At 41.0% G+C, this 11,318-nt stretch overlaps 1 protein-coding gene across 2 annotated transcripts in view; it reads left to right on the forward strand.

Annotated features, from left to right (window-relative positions):
• Nucleotides 1–8,007: 8,007 nt before the first annotated feature.
• Nucleotides 8,008–11,318, forward strand: part of LOC101850042 — a gene marked incomplete at its 3' end in the record, with an annotated part of 21,146 nt that continues 17,835 nt past the window's right edge. Inside the window, 2 exon segments of one of the 2 annotated variants that reach the window (XM_013089041.2) lie at nucleotides 8,008–8,346; nucleotides 9,418–9,579. In XM_013089041.2, the coding sequence (XP_012944495.1) occupies nucleotides 9,424–9,579 (156 nt within the window). 2 annotated transcript variants of the gene reach the window in all.

Genomic DNA, 11,318 nt, shown 5'->3' on the forward strand with positions numbered 1-11,318 from the left:
TGAGATGTCAGCTGCTGCTGTTGATAGGCTTTGGAAAACATTCGAGATATTCGCCGACTGGTTCCATGCTTTCCACGCGGTTTTCTTCCCTATCCCATGGAAACCCCAGACAAAATTACAGCCTGAAAATGCTTGGAAATAGAGAAGTCCCTCGGGTTTTTTCGGTCCTAGAGCGGTGACGAATGAGTAGGTATCTGAAATCTTTTCCAGTGCCGAAGGCAATATGCAATCCAAAACTGTGAACAGTTTACTTTGGAAAACAAAGCAATGACCAGGACGACTACATCCGTGTCAACAGATTTGATAGTTATAATCTGGTGTCCAGACAGCGCTGCGTGATACACACGCAGCAACATTCTCCCATCGGCCTCTTCTATATTGCATGGGCCTAAATTTCTTTAGGTCGAGATGTTTCTGATGACGTTAGGACCCACAGTCGAAATCACAGTTTTCGTTTTGACATTCTCAACAAGATGACGAGACAACAATGAAAAGAGAGCCAGTTTATTGGAGTCGTTCCTTAAAAACTCTTTCCAGTTTCCTGGGACTGTACTTTCCGGTGTCACTCGCCGGGGAATGCCGTGGCCTCTTCTATATCTTGTTGTTCTTTTGATCCTGTCCGGGAGGTACTGGTCAAAGACAAGGTCAATTTGTGTGGCTCTTTCCGATAGGGACAAGATATTTGATGTGAACATGTCAGCGTACTCTGTATAAGACAGTCGACGATTTGGAGTAATCAGATTTGTCATCACAGCACTGTAAAAAATAATCGTGGATGATGCAGGAGAATCATGATATCCCATAGAGCTGATGGGGAAGCACTGGAGCAGTTGTGACTTGTTGACGAATGTATTGGCCAAAGATGGTGGGTACCGGTAGGCACTATTTTCGAGGGCAAAAAAAATTGTCAAAGTTTCCTCCTCTTCGTTAACACGCAATGTAGAGCCGAGAAAAAAGGTTTGACTCTGTTTTCAAAGCCTTTAGCTTTTCGGGAACATTTGGTTGTTTAGAGGATTTTGTGGACAACAATTTCATTTTGTTGAGCTTTATGGGAGCTGTTACTTTTACTCCCCGCTTCTTGATTCTCTCCTCAACAAAAAGTTCAAATTGGCATTCTCCGGTGTCGAAAAAATTTCTGATGTTCTGTTGGATCTCGTCTTCGGCAATTTGACCCGTTTCAAGGTTGACAATTAACGGCCCGCTTAAATCTAAAAACAGATTCCCAACTGCATCAAATACATCAACAAGTCGTCTTACACCAGTGGTGAAACTTTCCTGCTTCGACAATCTATCATCGGCATGCTGGCAATCCTCTTTTCCAGAATGTCCAGGAGCAGCTGAGTCAAGAGTGGCGATCATTTCGTTTATCCGAGGCGCAGACAGCATCCATCAATGGAGAGTTGAAGGGGATTCCATAAGACTTATGACGCTAAGAGAGTCTTTCAGCACCTCGTTGTTTTGCTCATGAGCCTGGTCAATGCTCATAATATATGAGAACTTTCTTTTTGACTTTCTCACAACAAAATTACCAGACAGGAACTGTTCATACACTTCTGGTGCCGTTTCTTGAAGAGTTTTCATATCTTCGAAATGAACTGACATCCATAGAGAGTAATTTGTCTAGTCCAAAGCAAATAGAAAGGGAATAAATTCCTGCAATGTGTCAAGATATGCCATGAAATCCCCAGAGCGGAACGATTTGATTAGACACAATGTCAACAATTCCAAGTCCATGACAAGAATCCAGAAAAAAAGAGATTCTTGAGTCTCGGAGGAGCACCATTCTTCTTCAGACAAACAGGGCGGGGTGTTGCAATTTTCTACACATTTATTTGATGTGGCAAACCTTATAAAATGAATCCGCAGATCCAGCCCTACCACATATACCAGTTTTTGTCAAAATATTTGTCTACCCACTTCCATTCAAAATGGTCCCAATCGTTTTCAAAAACGCCGTTATTTGACTTTAAGTGGTGATCGTTAGTACAGGACTGCGATGTTGTTGATGCAGATGACTACATGGATGGTGGTGGTTGTCATGGTGAGGGTGGCGACAGGCGCGCGTGTGTATTATCTACAACGTCAACATACGCTACGACGACATACAAACAATGCAAATGATGAAGTCTTCGTGAATGGTGGTTGTGATGATGTTCAGAATGATGATAACACTCAGTCTGTACGACGACAGTAATGATGATGATGATGATGACGATGATGATGGTGGCGAGTATGGATAACTGTGAAATACATCCATCGACCCAGTACCCAATGATTAGGATGAGCATAATAATTTCGTATTACACACACAATCACACACTATTTTCATACAAGATTTAACGTAATCCTGCACTTTAGCTATGTAAAATTTAAAATAATTTTTTTTCGAGAAGATTTCAGAAGCATATCAAGAGAAATTATGACTCTTCCTAAAAAACAAAAACAACCCCCCCAAAAAAACCCGAAAACAAACAACAAACACAACTTTATTTTAAATAGATCTAGCTAAAGTGCAGGATTACCAGATTTAATCCTACAACACACTGGCTCTACCACTGTTTCCTAGAACACTAGCCCCGTTCAAGCGTAAAACACCCCTCTCTTCCCATTTCATGTAAGTTTAATCCACTAGGCCTAGGCATTGTAAAGGGAGACATAGCTACATCGACACGGCAGCTGAAGAAAAACAAAAGCAGTGATAGGCCTAATCTTCTGCGCAGTCTGTTAGGCCAATGATAGTACATAACAAGATGGGCCACTTCTCTCTTTGAGCCAATTAAAAAAGTGTCCTCAAAATTTGGTGGCGCCCTCTTCACAAAAGCGCACTCTTTGCGAACAGAGTTACCCTACTTGAGTTTTAAAAAATCAAAGTGAAACTAGCAAGTTTTGGGATAAATTTCGGAAGAACGCTTTTTTTAAATGGTTACGCTGACAAAAAACCTCTTCCGGAGGAAAGGGTGATGGTTTTCTTTGTTTAATTTGACTTTAGAGTGAAAGGCAAGAGGTCATTAAAATAAAAAAAAAACTAAAACTCCGCACTGAACGTACCCGAACTGCTGATGAACAGCAGTCGATCTGCGCACGCAAGGAGGTGCTATTCCTATTCTTTTTCTGGAAAAACGAAAGAGAGCTTCAAAACAGACTGCAGCGCCATCTGAAGCAAAGAGCATACTTCCTGCGGACACTTTTTTGGCTGAGTGGCCCATCTTGTTATGTACTATCATTGGTTAGGCCTAGGTTCGCAACGAGTCCATTGGGTATCGACAAGAAACTTCAATTTAACGGGTTTTAAGGATAAAATAATACTATTTTAGCCAGTTTGCAACAGTCATGGCAATACATAATATACTACATGTGCTATAAAATGGATAAATGTCACATAATAACCCACAGATGAGTAGGCCAATATTAATACCGCAAAACTCCCGTTTGTTGCGGTACTGGAGTAGGCTAGATCTAAATCTAGGATAATCGAATTTTCCACCACATGTTTTGAATCCGGTCTCATCCTATTCATTTCAGCACCAAATTTTATTTTACATAAAATTCTTAGAATTTTTCACAAGAAAAATAATAAAAATAAGAGAAAGTAATTCGCTTTTCAGCTCTGACAACTCACTTTTACACGCAAGTTAAGGTTCGTTAACAACAACCTGTTGGAGTATTTGACTACTCTTGCGAAATACCGACGAGTAGGCTAACTTCCTTTGACAAAAACAAGCCGGTGATGGCAATAGATTGGAATGTGTAAGTCAATTTTTCTTCGACTTTAATTGATAATATCTCGGCGCTCAGAGGGATTAAAAAGGGGTTCTATATCGCAAATTGAACTTTATAACGCGTATTTTCATCCTGGAAAAATTAATTCACCGAACTATGACGACAGTGGGGAAATGCGACACCGGAACCGACCCAGTGCTGTAGGCTTAGGCTAGGCTTAGGCCCAGGAGGTCATGAATTCGATCTTCGGCATTTCAGTTTTTTTAAGGATTCATTTTTTTTCTGCTTGAGGCATGGCATTAAAGGAACAGTGTTAAAACTGGTTGGTCTGTTGTCAGTATACGCTGACTGAGTGAGGCAATCGAGTTGAGCTAGGTATAATACAAATAATAATATATAAATAGTTTGTCTCATGTCTGATCTAGGACCATCGACTACGAAAAAGGCGTAAAAACCGATACAAAAAATTATAAAACTAAGGCCTGAGATTGAGCCTTTATGAGGATGCGTTGGGCATGGGCATGGGGTGTATATATAGGGTAAATTGGATCTTCTTATCATTAATAAATAGCCATGGCCACAGAAAAAAATATATTGTCCTGACATTTAACCTGTTTGTAGTCGCTGCATCATCAAAACTCCACAGTATCACTATAATCGTTATCATTATCATCAGTTCAGCACAACTTAGTTCAATTTACACCCGTAATACTAGCGACCAGTTGCTGCTGACACATGCTATTCCCACTATTTGGAAATGTTCTGAAATCGTCCCCCTTCCAAAGACAGAAAAACTTTCTGAAGTTAATGACCTAAGACCAATAGCCTGAACATCCGTAGTCTAGAAAAAATGTGCTAAAAAGACTATGAACATACATAGAACCCATTCAGGGCCCTCTGCAATTCGCATATCGTCACGGGAGAAGTGTGGAAGACACCATTCTACTATTTCTTGACATCTTATACAGACACTTAGACACTCCAAAAACATACTGTAGGATCCTGTTTGTTGATTTTTGGTCAGCCTTTAATACTATCCAGCCCGATATTCTTCTAAAGAAATTTGACAACATAGGTGTTAACGTCAATTTAATATCATGGATAGGTAGGCAATTTTCGTAACAACCGAACCCAGTATGTAAAATTAAAACATTCATCATCGACATACATCACAACAAGGGCCCCTAAAGGATGTGTTTTGTCACCAGTTTTATTCACACTATACACGAACGATTGCCAGATAACACTATCAATTGATTAAAATTTGCAGATGATTCAGCCATAATTGGGCTAATTGAGGTTGACCGTAACGAAACCGCTTACCGGAATTTTGTATTTAACTTTTCTGAATTGTGTGAAAATCATTAAGCTGCTTTTAAATGTGAAAAACAAAACAAAGAACTTGTTGTTCATTTTAGAAAAAAGAAGCCACCCTTGCAGCCACTCGAAATTAAATGTGAAAACATCGAGCAAGCGTCAGACTATAAGTATTTGGGTGTTACAATAGACAACAAACTCAACTGACGTGTCCACACTTCTCTCCCAGTTGCGAGCGCCGTAAAACCTTATACTATACATACATACACTTCTCTCCTGCATAAAAAAGTGAACAAAAGACTTTTTTCTAAGGAAGCCATAGGCCTAGCCCTACCAAAGTATCCGATCGGTTCTTGGAAACTTTCTTGTAACATGACCAAATGATCACTTTTTGTGGTCAGCAGATTTTCATGGAAAGGAGGCACGATTTAGTAGGTGGGCACTAGTCGATACTGGCCAATATCGAGTACTGTATCGACCAAAGATCGTTCATAACAAGATAGTAGTGATGGGCCGATACCACAAGTTAGGTATCGATGTCGATACCTAGTACTTTTTCAAGGTATCGATACCGATATCTCGATACCTAATGCTAACATACGCCGGGGGTAATAAGTAAAGACAAAAATACGAGTATACTTTTCCAAGTATTTAGGTAATCGTGTCTAGACAAGTTGTGACTATTTTGCTGAGACTCAAACAAAAATTATTTGTAAAAGAGAGAGAGAGAGAGAGAGAGAGAGAGAGAGAGAGAGAGAGAGAGAGAGAGAGAGAGAGAGAGAGAGAGAGAGAGAGAGAGAGAGAGAGAGAGAGAGAGAAATAAATACCCAAATATGAGAATAAAAACATATACTAAGTGAAGTATGGGAGGAAAGTCAACTTTGCAGAAAATGTTAGTATTGGAATATAAAAACACAAGAGTTCTAAAAAGGCAATTCAATTTACCAGATTTTTAGCAACTTTAAATTAAACCAATGAGGATAAATCAGGGTTGTCAGTGAGGATTTTACAAAATCACTAGATAGGTTTCTTGAAAAACTTCTCTCTTTTTGTTAAAAAAATCACTAGATTCATTTAAAACGCTTGCCCCCCCCCCCCCCCATGAAAACTTATCAGTTTTGATAAACAAAAAATTCTCAAAGCCCAAGTCACTTGCTTTGGCAGCCCTGGGATAAATCACACATAGGTATCGATGTTTAGAGCAGGTATCGGTACCGATACCGATATCTATAGGTATCTAAGTATCGAGTATCTAGTATCGATACCTGCCCATCACTACAAGATAGTTCACTCGCCAAAAAATGTGTCTGAGGAAGTCCGCAGCAGTCTTTATTTTGAAGCTCTCTTTCGTTTCTGCAGAAGTACATGTATGGGAATAGCGCAGCTTGTTAGTTTCGCTTTTATTGTTTTTCCCACAAGTAGTGTAACTCTATTCGCAAAGTCCGCACTTTTTCGAAGAGGGTGCCACTGGATTTTGAGGACCCTTATTTAATTGCCTCAGTAGTGTACATCTATGCTTGTTGTACACAATCTTTACTTAGAGAGCCCAGTATCGATACCTACTCAGTACTTATTAGCCTAAGGTTCGAACGAAAGGACGTAATTTTTTTTTATTATAAGTGCATTTGCATAGCATTAACAAAGGGGAGTAAGGGTGGGCCGACTCCGAGAACTTCCGAACTTTCGACTCCGAACATTTTTGGGCGCGAATTCGTCGACTTCGACTCCGAATTCGAATTCAGCCAATCAAATTTGAGGAGAGGCAAGGTCAATTCGGTGGGATTCGTGTCAAGTCAAGTCGTTCTCCCTACATCCGTCGAGTCGAACACGCTGTAGAGAATCCCGACTCCACGGACCAGTGTAGACAAAGGGGGCGGGGAGGGGGGAGGGGGAAGGAGCAGGGAAGAGGTCACAGAGGTCGGGATTGAGGCAGGCAATGTTTTCATTGACATCAGGGGAGGGCACCAGTTTGTTTTGAAAGTTATTTGCCCCTCGTTGACAGTGCAGCCGCATTCATGTGCGAGGATAATGGATGCAAACAGGTCATAATAAAAATCAAAGCATAAAATCCCGCAGTCTCGAACTCTAAAGTCAGACCATGCATTAATCAAAGCAACAGTCAGCAAGACAGAAGTCTATAAAAATAACAGTAATAGATCTAGATCTAGATCTATATCATAATCAACATTTATTATGATAAGATGAAACATACAAGGTTGAAAACAAACATGGAGTAATGCAAAAGAGACGAGAAATGTGACAATGTAAATGTAAGTGCCAGACAGGTCGTAAGAAAATACATGTAGATAGTACAATGAAGAGAAGAAAAGTAGTGAAATGTGTGTGATCGTAGAGAAAGCCAAAGAAAGAAGGAGGCTGGGATAATCACGGAATTTGAATTTGACGTGAAGATGGCTTGCAATTGTGATTGGTGCAATCAGAGACGCAATGCTCGTCCGTCACCGTAGTGCGTAAATTTGACCTTGGCCTCTTAGGGCATAACCACCAGCAGAAGGGATTTGTAACTGCTAGCTAATCAGCGCGTTCTAAAAGCTCATGTGACTTTCATTGAGTCGATGGAATCGTGGGACGGTCCAATTCGAACTCGCTGCTTCCTTCTGAACACAGCGAGGGGAAAATAGAAATCAGACATCGTGTTTTATGATACTTTTCAAACGTATGCATTTTTATTCATTCAAATCTAACCAAAAATGTTTCTTGGGTGCAGTTTTGCGTAAAATTATTCAAGTTTTAAACAAATTAAATATGTTTTCGCTCCTCGTGATCTATTTTCCCCTTGGCTGCCCTAGTTCGGGAATTCGTGTTCGGACTCGTACTCCTGCCCAATGTTCGATCTCCGACTCAGACCCCACGAATTCGTCGAATTCCGAATATCGACTTGACTTCGCCCATGCTTAAAGGGGGGGGGGAGTAGAAAATCCGGGTACTCAACACCAATACTCGGGAAACCTGTTTTGAGCTCTTTACCCAGTAAACCCTGGTACGCCCCCAGCCCTAGTTTCTGGGAATACACACTGCACCTAGGTCTTTAATATTTAGAACGGACGCACATCAAATATAAAGCCCGGCTTCCATGTGTTTGTTGTTACTGGAGTGCACACAGTGTCGAAATAGGCACCATCTACCCAACTAAGAAGCCTAGGGATCAGGTTCTGGTTAGTTATTACAGAACTGAGGAAGGGTTTCGTCACGTATTCCGGAGATCTTGTGCTGACTTCAACAAAATATTGTGAATTGAACAGGTGGATATTGACTAGTCTACAATTTGAGTGGTGTTTATTTCGAAAAGTCAGTAATGATTGGTTAAAAAACATTTTTTTACCATCACTCGAGTTAGTAAATAAATAGTAACTGAGTTTAAGATAAAGTAATAATGTAATCGAATAATTATTGAGTAAATTGTAAGTAGGCCTACAAATTCCTTTTATTCTTTACGAATATTTTCATATCAACTTGAAGTACAAGTCTCATTATCTTCATGTTATTACCATCTTATCGTCCATCTTTGGTCTGACTGAGGGCTGGTCGAAAAAAAAGACATCCTCCGATGAATTAGTCCAGCTTTTTTTTAAGGGTAAAAGGAGCCAGGATTCTGAATAAATTTGAGGGGCTCGTAATTGACCGCCGAAGCTTGAATATGGTTAACTTAAGTCCACCTTTGCTCAGAAGTCATACTATAGCCTTTGGTGGAGCAACTGAAAGCTACCTCTTTCTCTATTTCTCTCTCTCTTTTTCTCTCCCTTTCTTTCTCTCTCTATTTCTCTCTATCTCTCTCTCCCCCCTCTCTCCCTCTTTCCCCCTCCCTTATCTCTCTCCTCCCCCTCACTCTCCCTCCCCCCCCCTCTCTCTCTCTCTCTCCCCATCTCTCTCCAACTCTAACCTAAGCATTTTTTGAGGTATCGTGGTGAAATCAGGTGCTCGTCATGTGAAATTGAAGAAACCAGCATTTTTCCACCGGTTTGGCAATTTTTATCAATTTTATTTTGGCGCAACACCTTATAATATGTCCTTTTAAAAACACATTTCTGTGTGTATTTTACTGCACACAAAAATGTAAATTTTGAGTTTCCACGGACTCTCAAGCTATGCAACTTACCAAACTATAGCGGTAATTTTCTCGCTAATTTTATCTCTGAAACCAGCCACACCCACCTCCTTCAATCGCAAATATCTCGACTTCTATTCAGGATAGATGAGTAATTTTTTCATTGAAGGCAAGGAGAAAGAACAAGCTTTTTAAGATGATACAAATAACTCGACATGCCCAAAAACTGACGAACGCCTGATTCCACTGCGTCGTGACACTCAAATTTTTGTCCGCTTTCCTTCCACTTGTGTATTTTTTTCTTTCTTCCACAGTGAAACATGAGTTCCTCAGCACAGAAAGCAAAGAAGACGTTCCCAGGTTTCAGTGACAAAGCATACCCGGATGTGTTCAACATTAACGCTATGCCTGAACAGCCAAAGGAGCTCAATCCAGGTCAATTGTCACAGGAAAAGATCAGACAGTTTTTCGAGAAGGTGAGACCCAAGCAAAGAGTCCCTAGATCTCGCACTATTATGACTGATTCTCTTTGCTCTATATGAAAGTTTTACTGCAAAGCGTGCACACCTTGGGACCCTCCATTACGTTCAAATGAAGGGCGAAACACCAGTCAAGTAATAACCGAATGCCCGCGGTACCTCTCCCTCTTGCCCTTCATTTGGCTCAAAATGTTGCGCTCCATGATGAACCGGAAATAATAGATGGCCTAGCATTTGTATAGCGTAAATTCCCGCTCAACAGCAAGCTCTATTCCCTTTACAATCTGTACTATTACCCCAGTAGACGTGATGATAGCATTCTGAAACAATTTCAACTTCCTGGGAAACATGCAGTGCAAACTTCAATTTACAGGTACTAAAGCACTAACATACTGACACGACGTTTAGGCTGGGTACCCATTCCCATCTAACTGAAGCGAGGAAAATTCGTGTGAAGTACCTTTCCCAAGGACACAACGCCGTGCTTGCGGCTCGAACCCCCAAACCCGGAAACGTAGGATTACGAGTTCGGTAGCTTAACCACAAGACAATCAACGCCAGAAATAACGATCCAGGAAAACATTATTAAAGCCCCGTTTCCATGTGTACGTAATGCCTAGTGCGCATTGCGTAATGCGTAAAGAACGTTTAAATGGAAATTCAACTAAAGTGTATCCATGTGTGCGTGATGCGTTGTCCGTGATGCTTGATGCGTATTTGAACGATCGATGCATCGTTCGAATACGCATCACGCAGCTATATGTTTCGTTTTCATCAATTATAAAGAACAAAACTTGCTGCATTTGCTCTCTGGTCCGGCGAAAGTACTGATGGAGTCGTTTTGAGTCCAGTTCCAATTCTTTCACAAGATGGTGGTACACATCAAACATTTTCCTTTGTTGCAATATTTCAAGTAGATCTATCCACCTCCTATGTTTCCTTTTCCTCATTCTCTTAAGATACTAATACATAAGTCCAATAATTTCAATGTTTTGAATCAAAGCATTAAATGATAACACCTGTCACTATCCGGGTGATCCCCAACGGCCACCAAAATTACCAAAATCATCCATAAGTGGGAGTATCACCCAGCAGTTGGCAAACACTGGTCTAGCACCACGAATTACTTTCAAGACCAGCATTATAAATGTAACATTAACTCTTTGAGGACGCACTTTCTGCCTGGTCATTCGACAAAAGAGGAGCCAAGGAGTAGAGTCACGAGCCCATAGGAGGGGGCAAAGGAGGGCAGGGGGTGGGGCAGAAAGAAGAAAGAGGAGATTATAGGAGACGACAGAATATGGCTAGAGAGCAGGAAAAGAGGTGAAAGGAGACAATTTTAGAGAAGAAAAGTTTTCGGTCGCTACTCGGTTTCGAACCCGGGATCTTTGAATGAGAGGCGAACACCTTAAGCTCTAGGCCACGAGAGCCCCCCCCCCCCCTTGGGCATTTGAAGAGCGCGGCCAGGCATTGTTTCTCAACAGTTACAAAGTATATCTGAGTCCTGCAATGTGATCCGTTGTTTACATTTCTCCTATCGTATCATGGTGCAGTTTTTTTACCAGGTGAAATGTGACCCTTGTTGTGTTAACTTGCGGAAAACTACGACTTAAACAACAACAACAAGAACACACACTCACACACACACACACACACACACACACACACACACACACACTGTTCACACACATACACACACACACACACACAGACACACACACACATAGACACACACA

This window comes from Aplysia californica, unplaced genomic scaffold (genome assembly GCF_000002075.1).
Source record: "Aplysia californica isolate F4 #8 unplaced genomic scaffold, AplCal3.0 scaffold00863, whole genome shotgun sequence".
Taxonomy (NCBI): domain Eukaryota; kingdom Metazoa; phylum Mollusca; class Gastropoda; order Aplysiida; family Aplysiidae; genus Aplysia; species Aplysia californica.